The sequence below is a fragment of the Lissotriton helveticus genome, chromosome 12, assembly GCF_964261635.1.
Source record: "Lissotriton helveticus chromosome 12, aLisHel1.1, whole genome shotgun sequence".
Taxonomy (NCBI): Eukaryota; Metazoa; Chordata; class Amphibia; order Caudata; family Salamandridae; genus Lissotriton; species Lissotriton helveticus.
In genome coordinates this window covers 25,565,218-25,593,064 of record NC_136073.1, presented here as the reverse complement: position 1 = coordinate 25,593,064, position 27,847 = coordinate 25,565,218, and the positions used below count along the sequence as shown (strand labels likewise).

The 27,847-nt window shown below is 42.3% G+C and overlaps 1 protein-coding gene across 7 annotated transcripts in view; it reads left to right on the top strand.

Annotated features, from left to right (window-relative positions):
* Positions 1-16,147, top strand: part of SLC25A42 (solute carrier family 25 member 42) — a 169,254-nt gene extending 153,107 nt beyond the window's left edge. For all 7 annotated transcript variants that reach the window (XM_078671154.1, XM_078671153.1, XM_078671152.1 and 4 more), the window contains exon 8: positions 73-16,147. In XM_078671154.1, the coding sequence (XP_078527280.1) occupies positions 73-398 (326 nt within the window). In that variant the 3' untranslated portion in view covers positions 399-16,147. The remainder of the gene's footprint in view (positions 1-72) is intronic.
* The last annotated feature ends 11,700 nt before the right edge of the window (positions 16,148-27,847 follow it).

Sequence of the window (27,847 nt, the reverse complement as noted above, 5' to 3'; positions counted from 1 at the left end):
ATGCCTGTTTTAAAAATTGGTTGAGAAGGATAGATCTGACTAAGTTGATCAATTTTGTTATTTTTTTGCCAGATCACAGTGGCAGAAGACATCCCAACCCAGTTGAACGCCTTCTGTTTGGAGCTTGTGCTGGATTAATTGGACAGTCTGCCTCCTATCCACTTGATGTAGTCCGGCGACGAATGCAGACTGCAGGACTTACTGGACACACTTATGGAACCATTTTCGGTACTATGCAGGAGATCATCAGAGAAGAAGGAATAGTTCGTGGTCTGTACAAAGGACTAAGCATGAACTGGGTGAAAGGTCCCTTGGCAGTAGGCATTAGTTTCATGACTTTTGATCTTACTAAGATTCTTCTTCAGAAATTACAGCGACAAAATAAACTTGAAAGGTAGTATGTTTTGCCCCAACAAAGCTTTTAAGAGGCACAATGTGTTTTTGGAAACCGCTAGTATTGTTCCGTGGTCTGAGCCTTGCACAACTGCAGACATTGTGTTATTGAAAAATTGCATTTGCATTTCGCTGCAGAAATCCTATCTGGCTCGCCTGACAAACCGTCTTTTGTAGCTGAAAACATTGCCACCAGGTGACCACTTTTCTGTGGATTATCCTTCAAGATTGATGTTTTATCTGCCAGCAATATGCTGAGGAACGATCATGACATGCCTGGTGGTCTAGATATGGCTTGTGACAGGCATTTAAAGCAGTTGCGTCTCCATTTCACCTGAAAGTGTGGTGTAATCGTAAGACATGCAGTGGTATAAAGCATTGTATTGCATTTAGAATTTATTTTCAGATTATCGCGCACTGAGCCTTATGACCCTTGTGGAGTCCCTGTGGTGTTTGCTTCTCACATCAGAGGGTTTAAGTGCAGCATTTGAGGTACACCATTGAGTAGCTGTGCATTTGAAGCCAACTCGCTGTTGAGGGGCAGAAATTGTTTTAATTTCTGTAAAAGTATTTCAACGCTGACTGAATGGTTTACGGAGACTCTTATAATAGTTATTTGATCAATAATTCCTTCAGTCCAATCAAAATTGGCAAATTTCATGAACATCTGGAGGATTACCTTCTTTGCTGATGCTGTTATGCTCTTGTTGAATATTCAGCATACAATCTCATTGCGGGCTGATTTACTCTGCATTGTGTACTTGTGTAAGGGAGCCATGCAATAATTTTGTTGTAAATAAGTTTGTGGGGATGAATTCTTTTAATTATTTTTAGATTAATTTCCTAAAGAAAACGGCATGTGCATATTACGTTGTTTCTTTTAGGAGCATAATGTCAGCGCTGACTGAAAATTGACTTTCATGGAATGTACTACAATGTTATTGACACCATTTTTTTTACAGCAACACTATTCCGTGTTTCCCTTGCAAGATGTTGCATAGGATATATAATTCAATTCTAAACTACATATTGTCTCAGTGATGTCCTAGTAATTAGAGATGGTAAGTGTAACTCCTCTGTGAAGCAGGATGTAAATGTGACATCTAAAACTCTTCAGTAAGGCCTAGGGTACATATCAGCTTGCTTTGTGTGTTTTAATATACAAAGTTAATAATCTACACAAACACCTCCTCCAACCCTCTGCCCGATTCTTTTGTTGTGAATTTTTCTTCAAGCCATGTAAAATGATCAGTTGTGTGTAACATCTTCATACTTACCTGTTTACTTGTAGTTGCTTTTGAAACCACAGTTTCAGGATTTGCCAACAAAAGAAATATCCTATTCATTTATAATTTGAATTTCTTTGCAAATGTAGGAAAACACTTTAAAAGTATTTCGGGTAGTAAGCCAAGAGAACAAGTTTATGAAGGTTGTATTCTTAGTCTTACTGGCTAGCGTTGATGTATTTGATGTAATTGTCTGCCTCTTTGGCAGAGGGGGAAGGAAAGCTGCGGTCACACACTGCCAAATCGGGGAGCTAAATCCGAATCCATCTTTATTAAGCTTGTTATTCTGTTTTGTCTGCAGTAATATTTAAATGCCCTTGCTTTGCAGGAAGGATTAGATTACTTGCTTTTGAAGATTTTTTCAGTTGCAACCTTTCTAAAAGTCATTTTTTACGGTACTTCTTAGTGAGGAGACGTTGTTCAAATTAGATTCCTATCCAAATATCGGTTTTGATCTCTCTTAGATGCTTTCTCAACTCCGGCTCGTACATTTGAAAGCAAAATTAGATAAGATAGCAACACTCCGGTTTTCATTTTAAAATGAAAAGGAGGCAGCAGCGGTTCCTTATTTTTTTTAACACTTAAATCATTCAAATGAGATGTTAGTGTATATTATAGAGGAACGTTTGCTTTCTATTTTAAATGTTTGTTTTATTTGAGAGCATGTAGCTTTTTTAAATGAAGTTATCCTCCTTAATAATTTATGCTATTTTCTTCACATACAGTAATACTAGCCATGTGGCCGTTTTTGATTTAATTAGGGGCTGTTGCCCTGAAATCCACAGGACCATTTTTGACTTAATAAGATGTGGGTTATTAGTACCTACATGCTGATCTTATTTGATGAAGGTCCTACCTGCTCTAATACTATACCACCTTATAGTTCATTTGATAGTTTCTAACCGTGGCTTTGTGGGAATATTGATATTTCAAATACACGTTTTGGCAGTGATTTGAACAATTGGTGTTTACCTTCTACAGCGTTTTGGAAGCTAAGCCAACTTATAGCGCGGCAATTTATTTCTGGTGTTCATTACACCTAGACCGCATGCACTAACACATAGCATTCGCTTTATATTGTGTAATAGAATGCAGGTCTTTTCACATTTTGTCCGACAGTAGCCATGAATACACATTTTTGTGGTCCTCTTTTTTTAACAAATACCTATTCATGTCACTCAGAGTAATAATAGCTCACATGTTTACCTCTTCTCAAAGCCAAAATACCTGAAATGTCGCTTGGTGTCTTTAGTTGGTTTTCTGTTTTTCGTTTAGCAGTAAAATAGCCAACAAAGTTTGGGGACACATACTTAATTGTTTTTAAGTGATATTGACTGTATGTTCTTTCCTGTGGCTCTTATGTATTTTGAAAGATAAGCTTCACAACAGTATTCATTGTTACACATTAAACGCACACTGAAGCATACCTGGTATTTACACAAACCATGCTCACCATCAAAAATAAATCTTGATTACAGTAGCTTTATAACAATTTATTTTTCAATGACTTGTCTTTTATCTGTAAACAGTACAACAAATAATGCACATCCATGGGTAGAGCAGTTTTCATTGAAGAAAAAGAAGTGTTCTTACAGTAAACCAAATAGAAACGTAGTGATGTAAGTCTTTGTTTGAAGACTTAATTTTATTTACTTGAACAGCTTTTTAATTTGTTGTAATAAATGTGGAGTATGTTCTTCACAATTCTTGCTGTCCTGCTTTGTGAATAGCTTAGTGTGCAAGTTTCTGTTGCGCTCCCTGTGCTGGGCTCGGATGGCTCACCAGTTGGCCTCAGTAGTAAAGTGCCACCTCTGCATTGTGCTTAAGCAGCGAGAGCACTTAACTTGAATGCTTCATTTCACAATATTTTTGGCATAATGGCTGCTCCCACTATTTTTGTATTTGCAACTGCATGAAATCTATCACTTTACAATATGTTTCATGGCAGCGAGTCTAGCGTCTGCAAGTATTAAATGGAAGATGCTGCTGGGTCACTTCATGTTGGAAATGCAGCAGTAGGGTCCTCTATATAGTGAACGTCTCAGTGAACGCAAACACTTTCTGGGTTATGGCCTCTAAGTAACTTAAAAATAAACACATTTTATATGTTAGGTTTCCAAATGTTTTGACCACGACCACACCAGTTTTGCAGTGCCCACATAAAATATGTTTTCTTTCTATACCAAGTATTTTTTTTACTATCATACGATTATCCACCCTCTGTCCATCACTGCACTTTGTACTGCACTTGAGGTATAAATGTATGAGATGCAGCTTGTCTGCTTCGGTAGTTCATGCTGGATTTTAACCATCTTAACCCGTTTACTCCCCAGTTAAATATTTTTAATGTTGTTTCTTACTTCACTTTGCTGCTGTTGTTTTGACCTGTTGTTTCGTACAATCTCTTTTTGTAAAGTACAAATGTACAGTTACCTTGAACAATGGATTCTAATTGCCTTGCATCGCTGTTGTATTAAAGCAGCTCCGCTAAATAATTATCTTGAGAAGCGACTCTGCAGATAGTCCAAAGATATTACAGTTGCAGAATTACTCACCCCGCTGTTGTCCTTGTTAACCATTGCTGAGAGAATGTTTTTTTTTTTTTTGATTTACTGACACCGATTCTGTTACAGTACCATTGTTTTGGATTCCCATCTCCAAGAATTGCTTTCTGATACCACATGAAGGATCAAGTTTTCAAATTGTTTGTGACTTTTCTTTACGCTTTATGCTTTTTCATCAGAATCTCGGCACCAATGTTCCTTTCCAACACCTACTGTCTTGCCACTAACGTTGGCACACATCATAGGTTATATTGACACTGGGTGCTATGCAGAGAGCAAAGACCCATATTTCCTCCCTTTGCACAGAGGGAAACCTATATCAACACTCCATATTTTGTGTGTAAAGACACTACTCCTATTGTAAGTGCCATATGTTTTGAAAAGTCAGTTTATTGACGTAATTCGCTTTTCCATTCGGCATACACTCTCCTCTTAAACAATGATATTTTCTTCACAAACAGGGTGTTGTCACATTAAAAACATTTTTAATTTTGATTTGGGCTCAGGTTCACTTTTCATGTGTTATAGGTTTGCTTTTCTCTTCTGTAAGCTTTCCATTCAGTAGGTTATTACATTCTTAGTAGTTGCAAGTAGACAATACATGGACAGCAGAGTTACACTCCTGATTTAGTAATTTTGTAATGGTCTGTAGAATTGTATTTGCAAATACTTTCTTTGTTAAAGAGAGCGGCAAACAAATGTTACTGCATAGTGATTGATCGCAGCTTTTTATTACATGTACACAAGTCTGAATTCACCAACAGTCAAACCTCATACGGCTTGAGTTTTTACACAGCATTTGAATACAGTGCATCAGTTTCTGGAACAACAGAGAGCACATGCTGTTATGCTATTAGTCAAACTAGATGTCACCCAATTTGAAACTTTACCACAATATTGTTTTTCTATGTTGTAAACACAAGGCAGGAAATAACAGCCATGCCTTTTCTCATCCTGTAATGTTTTCGAACTATCGTTGGAGCAAGAAGTAAGTTTACATTTTCAAGAAAATCCTTTTTAAACTGCCGTTGGACAATGGTATCTAATTTTAGTTTGTGCCTGACTGAAAAAGTTCATAGCATTTCCAAACCTCTTAACTTTTTAAGCATATTGTATAGTATGATTGACTCAAGGAGGGAAGTTTATGCAATCTCATAGGGCACAAACCTAATCCAGCCTGAATGGATTTTGTTTCTTTAAGTGTGAACAAAATGAATGTAACAAAGCAATAGCTGTGCAATTTATTGCTGCCCTAACTCAGGTGACTGGTGGGGAGGGTGGTTAGGAGGATTCATTATCATTTGTTGCATTACACAATTATGGATATATGACTTGATTCAAAACTAAAGCCTGACTGGCATTATCCCGGAACAAAACATTTACAAAAGCTTAAATCATACTGAAGGTTCTAGTTGAGGGAGACCGAATGCAGTATTTAATGAGAAGGCTCTTGTAAGGTATGAAATCGAGATACCAGATGTAAGAGTATTTGATTAAAGTTAAATATCCACTTTTAATAACAGCCCAGTAAATACTCAGGCTGATTGTTTTCTCATTTGTTATGCTCCTCAGCACCTGTTTGCCAGGCCTCTGAAGTTAAGTTCTGTTGTGTAGGGATTCATAAAGCGCCAAAGCACCGCAAATACTCAGAGGGGTGCCCTGGTGCTATAGAGCTAGCACCAGGATGCTCCAAGGTGTGTGAGGTCAAATGCATTGACTATATATTTTACAAGTAGGCCCATGTATGCATGTCATTGTTCTGATGAATGTCTCTGGTAGCCGTAAACTGGGCCCCAGAGTTTCAGGTATGACTGCTCTGTGTGTGCCTGCTTACTACAGAAGATTGAATATACATGGTTGCTGTAACTCAAATGGAAAATCGGACAGAGCGCCCATAATGTAGTAAGCGGACTGCGAGATGGATCTAGTTAAATAATTACCTTTTTCAGTCTAAGAACATTCTTGGTATCGAAACTGACAAGCTGTGCCTGAACTGGGATGCAAGGAATCCAGCCAACTCACTAATGGAATATTGAGCATTTCAGAATTTGACTACTAGTGGTTTGGTTTCCTATTTGTAGAACATTTGATGCATTGTTTTATAGTGTTTTTAAGCATCGTAAAATAGTTTTGATGTTGTAGTTGGTATTAATTTAAACTACAGCTACCACCAGCATATATTTGAGTGCTAATGTGTGTGTTAAATATTGTTTGTAAGACTGGGCAGAATCCAGGCAATATAACTGTTGAGATTGAATTTGTTTCTTGGAGGGCGATGTGGACAAGCAATTACGTTGTCTGTTGTGGAATCGACGGATGTATTCTCAACTTCCAGAGAAACCTAAGTGTCTGATCTGAGGCAATCCGTCAATAAATTCCTTTGCCGCTAAGTCTTTTAATCTCCTCAGTTGGTGGTACATATACAATTGAAACATTAAGGTTTATTTGGAAAAATGGCTGTTTGCAAGACAGTGACTCTGTGCTGCGTTTCTCTTTCGGTCCCATTAGACCCCATTGGGCAAGTGCTTATCTCTACTGGCCTCTGTCTTTGTGTGGATTGTGCAGGCTGGTGGGACTGAAGCCAGAAGCACTCAGTTTTAAACATACCTGGGGCTGGCCTATGGAAGTAGTAAACTGGCAGGCTTCAAGAAAGAGTGTTCTGCAAATACTGCAGATGTTTATTCACTGCACTGGTTTAATGGTAACGGGGCTAGGGTGGATGTGCTCATTTGAAACCGATATCTCTTTTAGTGCTCTGTTCTTCATAAAACCTTAAATAAAATTTAACTCAATATAGTTGTGTGTTGGCTAGAGTTTGTAGTGTCATCTTGTACACCAACACACTTCGACGATTTGCTGTATGTTCAAGACCCTGCTCTGCATGCTCCCTATGCACTAAAACTCATCCAAATAAGCAGTAGTAGAGTGGGTCATACTTATGAAAGTGTTTTTGTGAAGTACATAGAATTTGTACACTTTGATTTAGGAAAGTTTGGGGTTATGTAACATGCTTTCAGACTGTCTCAGAGCAAATTCTAGGGTATGCTGTGTGTATGCTGTGTCTAGTCCTTAATTTAGAAGGTCAAGTGATGTGAATAATGTAGAGACTTGGTTAACAGGAGCTAATTACTTTTTGTATCCTCAGCACAAATGTTGTATGCGAAACATCAAGACTTTGCAAACTCAATCTTCATTTTCCATATTGATGTTATAGGAACTCCCACATGTTGGTAGATCTTGAGAAATATAAAATAATTGCACTAAATATTGTTTCTAATGGATACTTCTACCTGCAGGTTCCTAACCTGTTGAATAATCCCAGGCACCAGATGGGAACTGTTTAAAAACGTTGAAGGTGTATGACACAGGTAGGGAGCACCAGCTTCTTATCAGCACCAGGAGTGATGTCGGACAGCATAACTAACTGCAGCCATATAGCGCCTTCCCAGGCACAACATTAGTTAACTTTTTTCATCGCCTTTGACGTAGGGCTGGTGCTCCTTTTCTGTGAGTTTGGTTGAAAATGTTAAAATGTTATCAAGGAAGTAGCGTTACTATTTCTTCCCTGCAGCGTTCAAGCTTAAAGCCTTGCAGGGACTGTGGGGTTAGATGTCCATCACCAACAACCCTCCCACCCCACTCCTCACACTTTTTGACTTTGGTGTTTGTGGTAGGACCAAATCTTGTGAGTCCATCCTCAGCATGAATCCAAAGAAGATTAGGGACCAGGAGATCAAATATTTCATTGGTTGCACCTGCGATAAAACATGTCTGACTCTTTAGGGTCTACACAAGGTCACCCTCCTCCTACTCTTCTAGTAAAAGGAGGAAACATAGGAATCAGAAGAAGCATTCCAAAGGCAAGTCTCCTAGGCGCCCTCTCACTCGCAGAGACACTGCGTCACTCTGCTATCGGCCCTGTGCTTGACTCTGCGGCCCCTGTCATTGCCTCCCTCATTCACTTCAACAACCACAGACTCTTATGTTGCAGATGCTGCTTCAGGAACTCCCTGTAGCAGAACCGGTACCACAGCACAAATCCAGCAGAGAGGCTTAAAGATGGATGGAGGAAGAGGAGTATCGCTGTGAAGGCATGACCTTTGGCCAAACAATAGATGAGTTTTTCAGCTCCGACTCTGATCCCCTTGACTAACATGGGATTGGGGAAGCCTTTAATCAGCTGGCCGAAATTGCTGCCATCTACTTGCAGATTCATCAACGTTCCTACCCACCTCCCCGTCTGATGAATATAAGTACAGGCATAGATTAAGAGGTTTCTGTTACTAGTTTGGCACTGCACTTCCTCTAAACAATGTTCCTCCAACTGCCTGCCTCGAAGGATTGGAGAAAATAGGTGTCAACTGATGCCAGGGTGGGCGTTATCTGGCTTCCATGGCATCATCCAATGTTGATATGAAGCCAGTCCCCCTAACTGTTTCATAGATCAGTTAAGTTTTCCAGATCCAGTCTGACATCTGGAATTATTCAACCGGTGAGGAACCTCCTGCAAGTAGCTAGAATATCCACCAGAAAGATTGTTATCGAAAGGTACTTAACTTTTTCTTTTGTTGTAGTACCTTTGTGTTGATCCTATGCAATGTAACTGGTCTTTGTTTGTATATAGAGTTTTTTTTTAATGATAATGTAGTGTCCCATATTTGTTTCCTAAATTAAATGGAAAGTTTGACAATCACCAAAAATTGAGTAGGATGCATACCAATGTATCTTTTAATTTGTAGACTAAAACCTGTAACACCAATTGACAAAGACTTCTCTTTGAGTAGAAGTATATATGTGTAGTTGTGTGTGTATGTTTGTGGGCGTGTGTGTGTGTGTGTGTGTGTATATATATATATATATATATATATATTTAAGAAATCCTTACGTCACAGGAACACATGGCAAAGTCGCACTCAGCATATCAGGAAACAAAAAGGATTTATTGACTGACCCGTTTCAACCTGAGTGCCCAAAGTTTTTTACAAGTATTTTGACAGCACTGACTTTTCAGAGATCCATTGCTGTCTAAGCTAAAATATGTGGAAAAGCATTGCCCTAGACACTAGTTCATGTAACAATGAAGAGAGTGAATTATAGGCATATTGCAAAATATGTATATCTATAATTGTGCTGATAATGTGTTGTTTGGCAGAGTGTGTTTATCCACTTAGTTCCTCCTAGATGGATAGAAGCGCCCTTTTCCCCAACTTTACAGTCTTTCCATTAAGACCATGTTGATTTTTTGTGGCATTTGGTGATGAGGTTCTCTCTTATGTCTCGTGTGGTGAGTCAAAGAGTTGACTGTTTGAATAGGAGATCCTGCACTGACATAGTACCCCACTGACGTAGTATTCCTAAGGAGGTACTCATCTGGTTTCAGGGCTGTATATTGTAGACATTGTGAACCATACGGAAATAAACATCTCATTGGTCTGCCCATGAAATCTTTGTTGTTCTTCTCTAACAATGTGAAAAATATACCAAAATGTTTTTATTGCTCTAACACATACGTTTGATCTATAATTAAAGCTCTTTAAACAGTTTTGTGGTGGAATGTAATTTATAGAAGTGTGTCTTAGAGAAAATTGTGTCAATAGCTCAGTGTTTCATCCCCCTCTAATATGCAGATGGGTGTAGATGCTTTCAATGTTGGCATCTAGACTATTAAAAAATGATTATATAACTTTGATGTCTCTTTTTCACTTAAGTGAGTGAAGAGAATTTGAAAAATATGTAGGTTCTGGCAAGTAATTTTTTTGCATTCTGTTGTGAAATTATCATTTCCCTGATATGGTGTGGTGCTCAAAATACCCAGATGTGTACATTTAATTGAGCAGGTCTTCGAATTTCCTTCAGTCACTGCTCACCGTCTACCCCCAATCTAGGTGCAGCTTGGACAGAGACCTAGAGCTCTTATTAAAAGCACTAATATTGTTGCAAATGCTTATAAACTAAAATACTAAAGTCTCACCATTTTCTTTGTGAGTGGACGATTTGGGCCGAAAACTGGGAAAACGATTTATTTTAGAACAATAGATAAAAAGCTGGTTACTAATAATCTGAGCAAATTCTTACTACAACGTATGCTTCATTAGAAACATAGAGACCTTTACCTTGTACATAACAATGGAAACCCATACACGATCCGTAAAGTCTTCCAATGCAGGAGTTAAGTGTCTACTTTTGACTTTGTGGCACAGACTTTTTTCCCTAAATTAAGATTTAGTTATTGACTTTGGAATGGGATCAGGAGCAGATATGTTGGCATAATTCTGGAAATATAACACACTGTCCCCTCGGAATAATCTTTTCAAGTGGTCACATTTGTTTTAAGAGGTTGATCTTTTTTCTGCGGATGAATTTTACTAAATATCTTAATTCAAGATACAAAAGGGTTATAGAAGAGCTGCAAAAAATATTGTAAAATCTGCAGTTGAACCACTGTGCTCTTGGTTATGTTCTTTCAGCGAGCCCTGTAAAAGTATTTTGATATTTTCAGCCAGACTTTTTGAAGTATCGTGTGCCTCCCATAGAAATTGTAATTTAAATAGGAAATGTTTGCTTGTAATCTTAGTTCTCTTCCATGGGTCTGGTCTCTGGATCCATAAATAGCAGCATATCTCTGTTCCTATGGCAGATTCCTGGAACACACTTTACAATATACATTTTTACTTTTGAAAATGAATTTGATCAAAGAAAGCATGCCTGAGAGACATTTCTATCTTTCTTACTGTACAGTTTTAGAAATGCAGTCCATTGTGCTGAAGGACGACTCAAAGCAGATTTCACAGAAGGCACAACTTGGCTGTAAAAACAATATTGCTATAAAGAAAACTAGGAGTCTGCCTGTTTTTAGGCTTTAAATGGGAAACTTGCATTTTCACTTTGAGGTTCAGACAACATACTGTACGAAAGTGTTCTGTAGTGTCATTCAGACAGTTAGTCTGTATTTCCTGTTAATGAGTGAAGCAGGTTCATGAATTGAAAGAGAATCCTCCTGATGGAGAACTAATCGTATATATAAGTAACTATTCTTCCCAAATATAGAATTCTCGCTGATTGCCATGAACAGCAGAATAGCATAGTTATCTTAAATCCTGACTGTGAGGAGGGTGGCCAGAAACATAGTATTGAATACGAACAACATTTCTGTAAATAATGAAGAGCAGCAAGATCAACATGAGTGGCATTCTGAGAGTCAGAATCTGTTTGGTAGTCTTTAGCCAAAGTCAGACCTGATTTGCAAGTATCTGAAATTGCAAAATATCCCATGAGGTCATATATCTTCACTGGTAGAGCGCGCATGCAGTAGCCTCATCGCTCCCTGGTAACAGTCCATCTAGCTCTGATCTGTTTAGAAGCATCCAGACCAGTTTAAAGGTTCCCATTATTGCCGCAAGCTGTTTAGATATGTGTACGTCTTTTGTCTTCCGTACATAATATTTGAGTCCCTTCTTTTTCTTTTTTTTATAAAGGTTATGAAGAGATATCAAAGCTGGAGTAACATTTGGGAACTGCTTCTGCTTTTAAAATGATTGATTTCAAGTGAAAATCTAAAATTACTTTTGGTAGGAAACAAACGTGAGCACACAAGGACAACTTAGGACGATGGAACACATTCTAATGTTCCTCTGTGCATAGAGCGTGAAGCGTTGCTACTCTCCTAGCCAATGTAATAGCTACTAAGTATACTACTATTGATGGGCATGGTGCGGTTCCTCATCATTCATTGGTTCAAAAGAGAAGCCATATCAATTTAGGGCACTGTTTAAAAGCAAAGGGAGGAGAGGGTCTTCAAACTAGGAATACCCATTGAAGATTCTCCTGCTAATTTTAAATCACGCGAATAATAAAAACCTCTGCCTGGGAAGGAATCTTTCTGTGCAACTGGCAGAATCCATATCTTCTTTAATTTAGCCAAATCACAAACTGAGCAGTACTGTCTCTTTATGCTAAGTTAATGTACAACTGCCCTTCACTTGAAGGTGTAGAGAGATTTTTTAAATTTTTTCTTAAATCATATTTGTTGAGTTTTACTACATTACAAAATGTGAGATGCACTGTTATTGTACATATTTGATATTGTTACTTCATACACTCACCAAGTTGTGCATGTGTGTCTCGCCTCGGATTGCAAACTTGGGGATTCTACAGAAATTCGAAAAAACAGGAAACCACAACATCGAGCATATGCCCCTGATGTGGGTTAGCACAGTGTGGAAGTTTGTGATCTGTGGTAGACCGGGTGGGTTTGCAGGTGTAGATAGATCTTGTGGATGAATTTTTATCAGCACATTCATGTTTTCATTGGGGAGGCTCATGTAGCAAGAGCAAGCAGAAAAAAACAGGGTCTTGCCTTAGGTTCCTCCTCAGTAGATGGTTGACAAATGGAGCATATCCATGATATCACCTCTGCCTGTTCTGAACAATGAGAATCTTTGTCATCACACTTAGTTTGCCTGTCACTTTTAGCAGCGTGGGAATCCGAGGAAAAGCTACTGAATCTATAGGGTATTTGGAATCAGGTTCTGTGACCCTGATTATAATTTGTATAATTTTTGCATTTCTTTCAGTGATCAATAAATGGGTTCTACAAGCTTTAAAGATATTGAAAAGACATTTGTTGTTTAACTTCCACTCGCATTCTTCCAGTGGTTTCAGAATGTGTCTTGTTCTTTTGAGTTCTGAAGATCCTGTAGATAGATGCACACCTGCAAGGCTGATATCCCCTAATAAAGGCCAGTGCCAAATTGAGTGGCACATGAGTGGGCCATGGAGCTGATTCTCCTCCTCTTTCTCTGTTTTTAGAGGTAATATCCTGAAGTGGGGTTGCCTCTGAAGCAGAATGTTATTGTTAAACGGAGTGGCTGTGGTTCAAAAATATTTATGTGATATGTGCTGTGAACAGGACTGCTTCTGAGAAGTGTATAGGTCACCCAAGTGCCCCACCCCCATCAGTGTATTGATCCTTCTTACACCAGCCTGGTTTGGAGCAGCTTTCTAAAATGTCCCTGGAACATATTCATCCTTTTGCATCACCGGGCTAGAAACTAAGGGAATCATTTTTCATTGATTTACTTGGTCACATTCTTTGGTGTCTAAAGCTATTGGTGCTCCAAACTTTCCTCAAGAGACTACACATCTGGTATTCTGGACTATGAAAAAGCACAAGACCAGGCATCCTATATTAGAGGAGAGAGATGAAGCTCTGATGGAAACACTTCAATCTGTGTATCCAGTGGCCTCCTAATTATTAACTTCAAGAAGTTCGAGAGCTGATTTGTTTGCTTCCACCAAATCATGCTCATGGACCCATTTTTCTTATTTTGGAATCCTATTTCATTAATAAAAGGGGAAATCTGTAAGTTGAACATGCAGAACTTTCTGTTGGGTTTAAGGGGGCAATAATGTGATCTTAACTTGGATGATATTCCTAAGAAAGCCCATGACCATAACAATGAACTGACAAATATGAGTCTTTACTAATACGGATCAACTAACCAGGCTTTCCATTACCATCTCTTGGAAAGCTTCTCTTCTCCTAGGGAAGGTGCTCTGCGAATTAATGCTTTGAATCCCTTAGGGTTCTACTGTAGTATAACAAGTGGCGAGGAACTAGCTGCTCTTTTAGAAGTGTTTGGCAAACTATCCCCTTGGGATGTCGCCTTCCTGCTTTCTTTCTCAACAGGAACAAACGTTAGAGTCCTTTGCAGCAGAAACCACAAATGAGACTTATGGAAGGAATGAGTAAGAAGAAAGAAAGGATCAACTTCTGGAGGGGTCTGTACCTTTTCCCCTCATTCTTCTTTACTGGTTAAAGAGAGAAATTAGTCTGGTAAGTGTGCGTTGGTGGTTCTGCAATATCATTATTTAGATTAACTGTCTTTTCCAAGAGTCTCAAATGAGATAGAGGTCTCGCGAACACGTGCAGAACAACTTCATGATGTAGCTTTTTAGCTGCTCTGTTTGTAATCTTGTTGAAGGAAATTAGATCATCTTATAGACACATCCACACTTATCTCAAGTGCAGGAGGCTTTTCTGCTTCCATCTTATGCACAGGATGTGGGTCCCTTGACTGAGTGTTTCCTAGGCAGTCAAGACTTCAAAGCACCAAGTTGTACATCTCCTCTCCCATGGACTTTCTCTTTTGGTGGCACCTCTGCAGGTGAGGGGTGAAGATGAATCACCTGTTGCCTCTAGCAGGAAGAACCTTTGAAGTAATTAAAGGTTATTCTACTGGGGGAACTGCTTCTGAAGGGGGCTGCACTTAGGACTGCTGGACTTCACCAAGGCACCTTCCAAAGTTCTAATAGGCTCAGGCCCCTTATCTCAGTGCTTATAAAGCTCTAGAGAATGTGATACAGGTCGGGTTATTCTCTAAGGCTTGACACTTGGATTGGGGGTATGACCGCTCTATGTCAAGGTCATCAGCATAGCTTTATAGCTCCCTCGGGACATTGACATCTAACAAGCTTTCAATAATCTAGACATTAAGTGCTTCGACTTCTACCAAGGAATGGACAGTAAAATTAGGGTTAGTCTAAGCACCACAAAGGGGTGGGTGGGGTTTCAAACCGGATTGCTCCCAGGGTAGAAGAAATGGATAAATTAATGTTCCTTTACTCTGCTGGAACCGGTGGGTCCAGAAGGGATTAGCCATGTTTTCTTTGTTTCACTTGATTTTTTAAATGACATACGTTTTTTGTAAATGTGTTCCCAGGATCTGTGCGCTTAGAGATATTCCAATTTTAATAGAAGTCAAAATGTAATTGAAGAAAAACTTTACAATGATTTTGTGATTGTGTCCACTTATGGATAAACATTTCAGTAGGTATGCACTTTAGTACGAGTTCATGCTAAATCTGAAGTGGTGATTTCAAAAAAGCAATATGTACCATTAGCCACGACCCTCGTATAATCAGAGCACTATAGATATTGTGCTTATGCAATACTTTATTGGATTCTAAACCTGCTTTTTGCCTAAGTACCTTCTCTCTGATTCAGTGTCCGATCTCAGAGTTAAAGAAATGGGCTAATAGAGCCCACTCATGCCCAGCTCTTAACTGCAGAAATATGTGCATGCCTTTCAGGACAGTTGTGGAGAGAGTGGTGATCTGAAGATGATGGCTCTGTGGAGAGGTGAACAAGTAAAGTGTCCACACACCAAAAACGCCTTGTTTTTAGACTTTCTAAATGATATAGATGGACCTGTAGTTATTCTTTAGCCAACGCCGTAATGCCCAATAATTGGGGTGAAAAATACAGACAGCCTTTTAAACTTCATTTACTTGCTGCTAGCTCTTAAAATGCTCCGAATGGCACAAGTGATGTAAATCAGTAACATTACAATGTTGTAACAGTGCTGTAAATTCAGCATTCACGTGTCGCCTTACAGTTTTTACTATGTGGCCGGTTTTCTCTGAATTTGTGCAAAGTTGTATAAAAGCACAATGCAGCTAGTGTGAACTAATTGCGTTGAAATGCCACTTCACCCATATGAGGTTTTCTTTAAACACCTACTAATTTCAGAGTGGAAAGTGAACAGACATACTCTTTATTCTTAAACGTTTCTGCAAATGCTATACAAAGTTTTGAAAATGTGGCCTCCAAAATGTGTGAAGATTATTTCCTTTAAGTGACGACCTGTTGTTAAATTTGAGAATCTCTGTATCCTCTCTATTTCATGAAAAGATTCATTATTGCTTAATTTCTCTATCCTCTGATTATAACGCACAATCTGTAATGTAACTTTGTGAAGCTATGTGATTTCCTCCGTCTGTGTTGTCAGTATTGGCTAAAGTTATATTTTGGTGTACTAAATGTTTTTTTTGTCCTGATGTTTGTATATTTTAAAGGATATTTGTGCCAAGAGTATTTCTATTTAATAAAACTTCTAAACATTGTTTTCCTTTTTTTGATTTCAAAAGGTTTTATTGGGTTTTCAATATAAAGATAAAGCAGTTAGCATATACACAGGTAGTAAAAGCATTACTAATGATACTATCAGATGAGTGCTACAGTACAGTTATAAAAGCAAAAATAAACAGATAACAAAATGCCCAATAAGGAGTATGTAGCATAAGTTGGCAAACCAATATGGTGCAAACCAAAGAAAAAGGAGAGGGGGGTGGGGAGAGAGAAATAGGTTGCCAGAGTGAACGTTTGAAGGATGTACAAGCCATGACAGATGGTGAAAAGTCAGGCTAAATGCTGATAATCGCAGTGCAATCTGCTTTTCTCTACAGTTTCAATGGTAGGGCATCACCATCAAGGGAATAGTATGAAGGATTGACTAACTAAATAGCGGTCAAAGTTGTTGCACAAAGCCTTGTTGGCCGAGATCCAGATGTATAGGGGAGACATAATTGACTGCGCTCCCCTGAAATATCGCAACCATTCCCACAAGGCGTTACTCGATGCATTGCTCAGTGATTTCTAGGAGAAGATAGTTTTATGGGCTAGAGTAAACCTTATATCCAGGAGCAGACACTCTTCTTTCTGAAAGGCTGTTGCATCTTGGGGACTAAAGGGGACAGAAATGGAGAACGAGAAGTTTCTAGGAAGTTGTGTTTGGAAGATATTTTCTATAATGTTGTGTATGTTGTTAGAACTGGGGGTCTCTAGTTGGCAGAGGTAGGTACCTTTGACCAAATAGGTACCCTTGCTTCTAGTCTGGGTCAGGGGGATACACACTTTAGATAACCCCTGCTCATCCCCTTGGTAGCTTGGCACGAGCAGACAGGCTTATCCCAAAGGTAATATGTAAAGTATTTTTACCAACACTCACAGTAACTCAGTGAAAACACCACAAATGAACACCACACCGGTTTAGAAAAATTACATCTCTTTATCTAAACTACACAAGACCAAAGCAACAAAAACCCAACATACAGTTACTTAGTAGAATGTCTTTAAAAAGGTTTTGCAAAAATAAACTTGTAGATGGTAAATGCGACACTTTACTCTCAAAGTACATTAGATGTGTAACAGAACAAACAAAAAGGTCGCAGAGAAGGTGATGCGTCGATTCTTCCTACGCTCCAGTCACGATGCGACAAGATGGTGCCTCGAGGAGTTAAGACGATCAGGTGTGATGTGACAAAATGGCGTCTTTGATGCGATGCGTGCATGCCCAACGGCCGTGCGGCGAAATCGGTGGTTTCCTGAGCGGCAACAGGCCCTGCGACAAGCTTCTCCAGTAATGCGACGGCGCGCTCCCTCAGTGATGCGACGAGCCCTGCGACACGCTTTTCCGGTGATGCGGGAGCGCTTCTCCCTCGTTGCGTCGAGCTTCCAGCTCCCAACTGCAAACAGGCCTCGCACACAGTTACAGGCCCACCTGGCAGGTTAGAACACCAGCAAGGAAGTTATGGGAAGCTGGGGATGAAGTCCTTTTGTTCCTGGGACTTCAAAAACAGGAGGCCAGCTCTTCTCAGGCCCTTGGAGACTTTTCTTCAGATGGACACAGCAAAGTCCTTCTTCAACCAGGGGGACACAGCAAAGTCCCTTGGTACTCTACTCAGCAGAAATAGCAAACTGCAGGCCAACCCGATACACACAACAAGGGCAGTACTTCTCCTCAGTCTCTTCAGCTGTACTCTTTGGCAACAGGTTCCTCTTGATCACAAAGTAGTCTAACTTTCAGGGGTTTCAGCTCTCATTTATACCCCAAAAGTCTTTTTTCTCTATGTGTGAGGGTTCCTGGACCCAGTCCAAACCAGTTCTGGCCCAGGTGCTACTCCTCCCACCACTCCAAATTATTATTACAATGATTATTCCTTGCTCGTTTCTGTGCTTGGCGTATTGTCCCCTTGGGATAATTGCGTGCCAACAAATTGTTCGCCAGAATGGTAGATTGTTTTTCAAATTTGCAGATGGTATTGCAGTTGCGTCGTAGACGTAGAAATTGTCCTACTGGGAGGTTGTCTCTTAGTGCCTTGGTATGATGACTCTCATAGATCAAAAGGCTGTTCTCTGAACCAACGTCCGCTTACACGAACGTCACCACACCTTCAGATGTAGTTACGCCATTTCAGCTAGGGATAGAGTTTAAACTGGCCGGCAGCCTGTCAGTAACATTCCGGCAGTCACCAAGCAGCTGGGCAGGTTCAAGGCCATTGTGAAGGGGCGTAGTTGTGAGTATTGTTCTGCTGAGTCTCTACACGAGCAGGTATGTCAAGGCACGCGAAGACACTCATGATGGTGTTTCACCCCACAGACACCCCTCCTCTAGACCACAGGGACCCGCCGTTGAGGCACTCCAATCGTATCAAGGGGTATAACGTTTTTATTATCTTTGGTGTGAACATGCGTCTTTCTCAATATAGGAAGACCGAGTCACGTGACACTGTGATCACAAATAATGTGTAGCTAAAAATAGTGAGCGGTAATGACTTGCCTTCATGCACAAGTGCCACCACATACCTTTTTTTACCGCTTCCTCCAAAAACCGCACTCATGTTGACTATTTTAACCATTGGTGGCCAACACGACCGGAACAAATGAATTCGAGTCATTCGCATGATCTGAAGCACTAGATGCACAGTCAACGTGAGGCCTACGCATGAGACCTCTATATGACCCGCAGATCTAAACCGATTGCACTGTCTAGATGTGTTCAGGTGGCTGTAAGAATCAAAGATAAGGCACTTGCAACCACAACTGTCGCATGAGTTGCATGGTGTGATTGATATGCAGCTGCTGAAATTAAGTGTAATGTGGATACAATTTTATTCACTGTAAACTCATTTTTGTCTCTATATGTCTGTCTCCTATTTTTATTGTTGTTTTTTGTCCCTCCAGGTAATAACAGGAAGACCATTGAAATTTTCCATTGAGTACTTTAACTCATTCGGAGCCTTAATAGAGGTACCATGGGACTACAGGGTGCCTTTTTCCCTGCTCCTATTTTTATATATATTTCTCTTGCACCTATTCACATTACACGGTCCAGCCGAAGTGCACCAGGATCCATTAGGGACCTTTTTCCAGCGCGAAACAGGTCGACCAGGTTTCACATTCACAAATACTCACGGGTACGGAGAGCAGCAGAGTAATACCTCGACTTCTACTACATTTGTTAAATAGAGGTGCCTCATTTTCCCCAAATTATCTTTTTACTTTGACCTCACGGACCTACGAATAAAACTGTTTTCAAGGTACCGGCGGGGCAATTTTAATACACTTGCACCATCCCTCTTTAGACCCACACACCCACATGCACAACTGCGGCGTCTCCTAAAAGATCTCCAACAAAGAGCTCTCTTGCGGGGCCCGTGGAGGACAGCTGCGCCACCCCCACGAGGAGCAACGCCCGATGAAGCATGAAACTCGCAAGAGTGTGTGAGGGTACTAATTTCCAAAGGAGAAATTCCCCCTTCTTCATCAGACTGGGAGCATATCTAGAGAGCATTTTCTAACTTCTGTTCTATGAAACCTAGTAGGTTATATCTTTCTCTTTTAGTAACAGTTATCAACCAGTGAGAACATATCAGTTCTTGGGAGCAATAGTACTGGACCTACCTTGTCTTTAACCCTCCCTGTCCCCCCCTTAGTGTTTAGTGACACAAAAAGGTTGAACAAGAAAATAGCCACTTTCTCAAAGTGCTATTGTCAAACACAGAATTTAAAAAACATCCTTCCTAAAAGATATGTTATTAACTTCTGAGTTCAGGGATACCAGACTCCAAGTTTCTATCTCACTCCTATGGGAAGATATGCAGGTAACCATGTTACACAGCATTCCCCATTCTGTCCTATGGGCAAGATAGCCTTTCAATAGTGAAAAAACGAAATTGGCAGTATTTCACTATCAGGACGTTACCCACACTAGTACATATCCTACTTTTCACAGACACTGCACCCTTCCCAGGGGGGTACATTGGGCCTACCATAGGGGTGTCCAATGTGTAAGAAAAGGGAAGGGTCAGGCCTGGCCAGTGGGTGCACTGGCCAGGCCAACATGGCAGTTAACAAACTGCTCACATGCACTGCAGTGACAGGCCTGAGACCTCTATTAGGGCTACTCGTGTAGGTGGCACTATCAGTGCTGCAAGCCCACTAGTAGCATTTGAATTACCAGCTCTGGCACACTTAGTGCACATTACTAGGGACCTACTGGTAAAGCAAATATGCCAATCATGGTTAACCAATCACAATAACAATTTACACAGGGAGCACTTGCACTTTGGCACTGATCAGCAGTGGCAAAGTGCCCAAAGCATCTAAACCAGCAAAAACAAAATCAAACACAGTGTCAAAAATACAGGAGGTAGAGGCAAAAAGTCAGGGGTAACCACGCCAAGGATGCCAGGTCTAACATATGTTTTCCCAGAATTGTGCATAACGAGTGGCAATCATATAGTATATGGCATAGTTCGGTGTTCTCAGAGTTACAACTCCAACATTTACTATTTTCCATAAGGCCGGGAGGCCAGTCCAGGAGAGTCCAAAATGTTCTGTGTAGAATGTGTAGTTTGGTTTGGGCAAGATTGGGTGTTATCCTTCTTTGAAATGGGGATGCCCACCGCCTCCCCCAGTCGATAGAGGGCGAGTCTGGATGACCATCTTGCGTCCAGTCTGAGTTCTATTTCCTCTGAGCAGGATTACACAGCGAGTTGGTTGGGAGTCCAATTTTAGCATACATTTTGGAAGCAACATGACCACCCTTCTTAATTACTGCAAGCAGCTTAGACAGTGAAATAATTTCAAAAAGGGGGTGGTGATGGACAGAGTATCTGAGTTAATCAGAACACTCCTACCCAGTCAACAGACCAGGGCTTGATCCATCACCGTTTTTTAGCTCACTGCACCATCCCAGTTCAGAACCTGGCTATATGCAAATTAGTCTGTCCTTGGCCCAGTGCATCATGGGAACAGGGCAGACCAAACTACCAAGCCAATTCTTCACTGGAAAGGAAACAAGCTTCCGGGGACCGGTTTCTGGCATTACAGCCGTCTTCGGCCTGTCTTGCTTGAATCCTGATGGTGCAGTGAGCAAGGGACTCATGTCTGACCATACCCTTCCACACTTGTGGTGGCCAAAATAATTTCTAAAAGGGGGTGATGATGGACAGAGTATCTGAGTTAATCAGAACACTCCTACCCAGTCAACAGATCAGGGCTTGATCCATCACCGTTTTTTAGCTCACTGCACCATCCCAGTTCAGAACCTGGCTATATGCAAATTAGTCTGTCCCTGGCCCAGTGCATCATCGGAACAGGGCAGACCAAACTACCAAGCCAATTCTTCACTGGAAAGGAAACAAGCTTCCAGGGACCGGTTTCTGGCATTACAGCAGTCTTCGGCCTGGCTTGCTTGAATCCTGATGGTGCAGTGAGCAAGGGACTCATGTCTGAGCATACCCTTCCACACTTGTGGTGGCCAAAATAATTTCAAAAAGGGGGTGGTGATGGACAGAGTATCTGAGTTAATCAGAACACTCCTACCCAGTCAACAGATCAGGGCTTGATCCATCACCGTTTTTTAGCTCACTGCACCATCCCAGTTCAGAACCTGGCTATTTGCAAATTAGTCTGTCCCTGGCCCAGTGCATCATGGGAACAGGGCAGACCAAACTACCAAGCCAATTCTTCACTGGAAAGGAAACAAGCTTCCGGGGACCGGTTTCTGGCATTATAGCCGTCTTCGGCCCGGCTTGCTTGAATCCTGATGGTGCAGTGAGCAAGGGACTCATGTCTGAGCATACCCTTCCACACTTGTGGTGGCCAGAATAATTTTAAAAAGTAGTAGTTTGGTCTGCCCTGTTCCCATGATGCACTGGGCCAGGGCCAGACTAATTTGCATGTAGCCAGGTTCTGAACTGGGATGGTGCAGTGAGCTAAAAAACGGTGATGGATCAAGCCCTGATCTTTTGACTGGGTAGGAGTGTTCTGATTAACTCAGATACTCTGTCCATCACCACCCCCTTCTTGAATCGTTTTAGCCACCACAAGTGTGGAAGGGTATGCTCAGATGTGAGTCCCTTGCTCACTGCACCATCAGGATTCAAGCAAGCCGGGCCGAAGACGGCTGCAATGCCAGAAACCGGTCCCCGGAAGCTTGTTTCCTTTCCAGTAAAGAATTGGCTTGGTAGTTTGGTCTGCCCTGTTCCCATGATGCACTGGGCCAGGGCCAGACTAATTTGCATGTAGCCAGGTTCTGAACTGGGATGCTGCAGTGATCTAAAAAACGGTGATGGATCAAGCCCTGATCTTTTGACTGGCTAGGAGTGTTCTGATTAACTCAGATACTCTGTCCATCACCACCCCCCTTTTTGAATCGTTTTAGCCACCACAAGTGTGGAAGGGTATGCTCAGATGTGAGTCCCTTGCTCACTGCACCATCAGGATTCAAGCAAGCCGGGCCGAAGACGGCTGCAATGCCAGAAACCGGTCCCCGGAAGCTTGTTTCCTTTCCAGTAAAGAATTGGCTTGGTAGTTTGGTCTGCCCTGTTCCCATGATGCACTGGGCCAGGGCCAGACTAATATGCATGTAGCCAGGTTCTGAACTGGGATGGTGCAGTGAGCTAAAAAACGGTGATGGATCAAGCCCTGATCTTTTGACTGGGTAGGAGTGTTCTGATTAACTCGGATACTCTGTCCATCACCACCCCCCTTTTTGAATCGTTTTAGCCACCACAAGTGTGGAAGGGTATGCTCAGATGTGAGTCCCTTGCTCACTGCACCATCAGGATTCAAGCAAGTCGGGCCGAAGACGGCTGCAATGCCAGAAACCGGTCCCCGGAAGCTTGTATCCTTTCCAGTAAAGAATTGGCTTGGTAGTTTGGTCTGCCCTGTTCCCATGATGCACTGGGCCAGGGCCAGACTAATTTGCATGTAGCCAGGTTCTGAACTGGGATGGTGCAGTGAGCTAAAAAACGGTGATGGATCAAGCCCTGATCTTTTGACTGGGTAGGAGTGTTCTGATTAACTCAGATACTCTGTCCATCACCACCCCCCTTTTTGAATCATTTTAGCCACCACAAGTGTGGAAGGGTATGCTCAGATGTGAGTCCCTTACTCACTGCACCATCAGGATTCAAGCAAACCGGGCCGAAGACGGCTGCAATGCCAGAAACCGGTCCCCGGAAGCTTGTTTCCTTTCCAGTAAAGAATTGACTTGGTAGTTTGGTCTGCCCTGTTCCCATGATGCACTGGGCCAGGGCCAGACTAATTTGCATGTAGCCAGGTTCTGAACTGGGATGGTGCAGTGAGCTAAAAAACAGTGATGGATCAAGCCCTGATCTTTTGACTGGGTAGGAGTGTTCTGATTAACTCAGATACTCTGTCCATCACCACCCCCCTTTTTGAATCAACTTAGACAGTGAGGCATCTTTAAATGGGAAATCTTTGTGCTTAGCAATGGCCACCTTTAGTTTGTTATTCATAAAAGTCAACAATACTGACATCATATTTGTGTTTAATGTTTGAGAATGAAAGGGGTGTTGTTGGAAGCCGATGTCACCAACAGTCGAGATGCCCTTCGCCTGCCATGGGTCTCCTACGGAGAGAGTGGAATCAAGTTTAATATCTTTGTTGTACCAAATTGAAGCCTCCAGGAAGTGCCAGAATTTCACTTCAAAGAAATGGGAGTCTGAATGCAAGAGGGAATTCCTGGTATGGTTCAAGATAGTTGTTAAGAGTGTAGTGATCCTAGGAGTTCCAAAAGACCTGCCAATTGGCCTCGGCAGAGGTTTTTAGGTATCTACAAATCAGGCATGCTTTGCAGGCGGCCTTCCCTAGTTGCGAGGACATACTGGAATCGTCACCCCTTGAGGATCGCCTGTTGGATGGGCTGTTGCAGTCTGAGGTGATTTCCTTGACCTATAAAAAACTTCGTAATAATTTGCCTGATTCCTTTGGAAAGCTCAAGGAGCGCTGGGAGGGAGACCTTGGGCTGATTGATGAAGAAGATTGGCGACAGGCGCTGATGCCGCCTAGAGAGGCTGCTATCACGCTCAGATTTAGGCTAATCCAACTTTGTATCCTACACCGCTCCTATCTGACTGAAATAACACTAGCAAAAAAAGGGTCTCGACAAGAGAACCTGTGCCTGAAGGGTTTCCGACAGCCTGCTACCCTTTCTCATATGGTGTGGGACTGCCCGTTAGTGCGGACATTATGGGACAGAGCCACAACTCATGTGCAATCTGCATTGGGGAAGACGCTCAGCCTGACGCCCCGCTTGGGCCTGCTTCATGTATGGGAGGATACAGACCTAACTGAGACGGAGCAGCAGTTGGCGACGCTGGGCTTCACGCTAATCAAGAGCGAGATAGCGAGAGGGTGGGGTGGAGTGGCGCCGCCGCCAGTGGCAATATGGCTGAAAGAATTTGACCGATGTATGGTAGCTGAGAAAGAAGTGTTTATAGCAAGGGGGTGCCCGAAGAAGTAGTTGTAATTCTGAAGCTTATAAAGCGCATGGTTACACTTACCAGTGTGTCCCCGCGCTGAATAAACCGCTGAGGAACCCGTCCTGGCCTGTTCCTGGTAGGCGCCCAACTCCTGGGCAACCCCCTGGTGAAGCCAGGCATCCTTAGCGATTAGGGCCGGTGTGGAGACTAAGCAAGCTATTGCCCAGAGTTGCAGCGTGGGACCCCATGATTAGAGTAGGCACCGTGCCGAGAATTATCAGATCCGTGGACATTTGTGCTCAAGACCCTGCCGCGACGGGAATTGAACCCTGGTCCCGGGCCAGACCTCTGCATCAGGGTCTGCCGCTCTAATCAGTGAGCCACACTCCTCCACCAGTGGGATAGGAAATGGTCAAAGTGGAATTCCTATAGGGGGGAGATATGTGTATCACCTGTGGTGGAATTGGAACTGCGGAGAGGTAGAGACAGGGAAGCAATATTTTATCGCCCTTTGTCCCAAGTGCGGTGCTAAATGTAACTGTAACTTGCAAGTATTGTATGTAATTACTGCCTATTTGTCTGTCATGCAATTTATCAATAAAAAATGTCTTAAAAAAAAAAAGTGTAGTGATCCTGCGATATTGTTAAGAGGGATGTCAAGGAGAGTTTCTCTATAAGTGACCTCTCAAGGGAAAAAGTCTAGTGCACTATCAAGCCATTTTGCACCTTATGCTGCTGGGAAAGAAATTTGATATTTCTTACAGTCCGCTAGATTGGCACCTCCTTGGTGTTTCGATAAATAGAGATTTTTCATGGAGATGCGTGGTGTTTTAGAGTTCCAGATGAGTGTGTTGAGTAAACGGTCTATGTTGTGAAAAAGCCCATCTGAGCAGAGGATCTGGTCCTGTTTCAAAGATAATTGACTATCGGGGATGTGACCCTTTTGACCGATTCTACTTTACGCCACCGTGTGAGGAACATGGGTGACCAGCCCTCCAGTAATTTTTCAACTTTTTGTTTGACTAATGACTCATGTCTTATTGATTCCATAAGGTCAGCATTGAATATAATGCCTAGGAATTTAAGAAAGTTAGGTTGCCATTCTAAGCAAGAGGAACCTAGAGATTCCTTGGTACAGGCCATGTTAAGGGGACAGGCTTCCGACGAATCCCTATTGAGTGTATAGCCCAATAGGAAGAGTAGTCTTCAGTTTTGGCCATGATTTCAGGTGTGGCATTATCGACGATGTTGGTCATTATCAAGATATCATCAGCGTAGGCTGCTGTTTTGAAGTGCTTACCAGTCACATTTAGGCAAATCAAGTTAGAATGCTCGTTGATAGATGTTAGAAGCGGTTCTATGGCTAGAAGGAGTAAGGATGGGGACAAAGGACATCCCTGTCTTTTGCCTTGCTTGAGCGGGAATGAGTCCGATAGAAGCCCATTGGTTCTCCTTTTGGCAGAGGAGTTTGAGTAGAGAGCCATAGTCCTCTTTATAAAGGTCTCTCCTAGATTGAAGCTCGACGTGGTAGCTTTAAAAAATGGACATGCAACTTTATTGAATGTTTTTTTCAGCATAGAGTGCTATAGCCACTACAGGGGATGGTTTGGACTTGGCTAATTCGAGGATATGCCCCAATAGTCTGATGTTGTCATTGGAGAGTCTCCCTATGAGAAAGCTAGAATGATAAGGGCCGATCAGGGAGGGTAAGATTGCTTCAATACGTTTGGCTAGGATTTCGATGTATAAATTGCAGTCTAAATTAATAAGCGATATCGGCTTGTAGTTTTCAGGGTGGGGATGGTCTTTTCCTTCCTCTGGGATAAGCACAATTATTGTTTCAGTTGGACCACAGATACACCCACAATTAGATACTTATGGATATGTTATGTAGAGGTGACTACCTCGTGTTTGGACGTGGGACGTCCTGTACCTTGTTGAAATTCCAATAAATAACAAGCATTTGCAATGCAATAGGTCTCGCATTAGGAAAGTGTGAGCTATTGGTATTGTAAATGACACTTTTTTTTAATATGTTTTGGCTTTGAAAATATATAAATCAATAGCATTGTTATTCACAAAGCCAATAGCTTACACTTTCCTAATGCGAGTCCTATTGGCTATGGCAATGCTTGTTGGTAGCAAGCAAGGATAGTGCTGTTGTGGTGCTGAGTGATGATGTGGTTGGGCTGAGTGATGTGGTGGTGCCCCTGAGTGATGTGGTGGTGCCCCTGAGTGATGTAGTGGTGTTCCTGAGTGATGTGGTGGTGTTCCTGAGTGATGTGGTGGTGTCCCCGAGTGATGTGGTGGTGTCCCCGAGTGATGTGGTGGTGTCCCCGAGTGATGTGGTGGTGTCACCGAGTGATGTGGTGGTGTCCCCGAGTGATGTGGTGGTGTCCCCGAGTGTTGTGGTGGTGTCCCCGAGTGATGTGGTGGTGTCCCCGATTGATGTAGTGGTGACCCCGAGTGATGTGGTGGTGTCCCCGAGTGATGTGGTGAGTGATGTGGTGGTGTCCCCGAGTGATGTGGTGGTGCCCCCGAGTGATGTGGTGGTGCCCCCGAGTGATGTGGTGGTGCCCCCGAGTGATGGAGTTGGAGTTGGAGTTGGAGGGTGGAGTTGGAGGGTGGAGTTGGAGGGTGGAGTTGGAGGGTGGAGGTGGAGTTGGAGGGTGGAGGTGGAGGTGGAGGTGGAGGTGGAGTTGGAGGGTGGAGGTGGACGGTGGAGTTGGAGGGTGGAGTTGGAGGGTGGAGTTGGAGGGTGGAGTTGGAGGGTGGAGTTGGAGGGTGGAGAGTTGGAGGGTGGAGAGTTGGAGGGTGGAGTTGGAGGGTGGAGTTGGAGGGTGGAGTTGGAGGGTGGAGTTGGAGGGTGGAGTTGGAGGTTGGAGGGTGGAGTTGGAGGGTGGAGTTGGAGTTGGAGGGTGGATTTGGAGTTGGAGGATTGAGTTGGAGTTGGAGGGTGGTGTTGGATGGTGGAGTTGGAGGGTTGAGTTGGAGGGTGGAGTTGGAGGGTGGAGTTGGAGGGTGGAGTTGGAGGGTGGAGGTGGAGTTGGAGGGTGGAGTTGGAGGGTGGAGTTGGAGTTGGAGGGTGGAGTTGGAGTTGGAGGGTGGAGTTGGAGTTGGAGGGTGGAGTTGGAGGGTGGAGTTGGAGGGTGGAGTTGGAGGGTGGAGGTGGAGGGTGGAGTTGGAGGGTGGAGTTGGAGGGTGGAGTTGGAGTGTGGAGTTGGAGGGTGGATTTGGAGTTGGAGGATT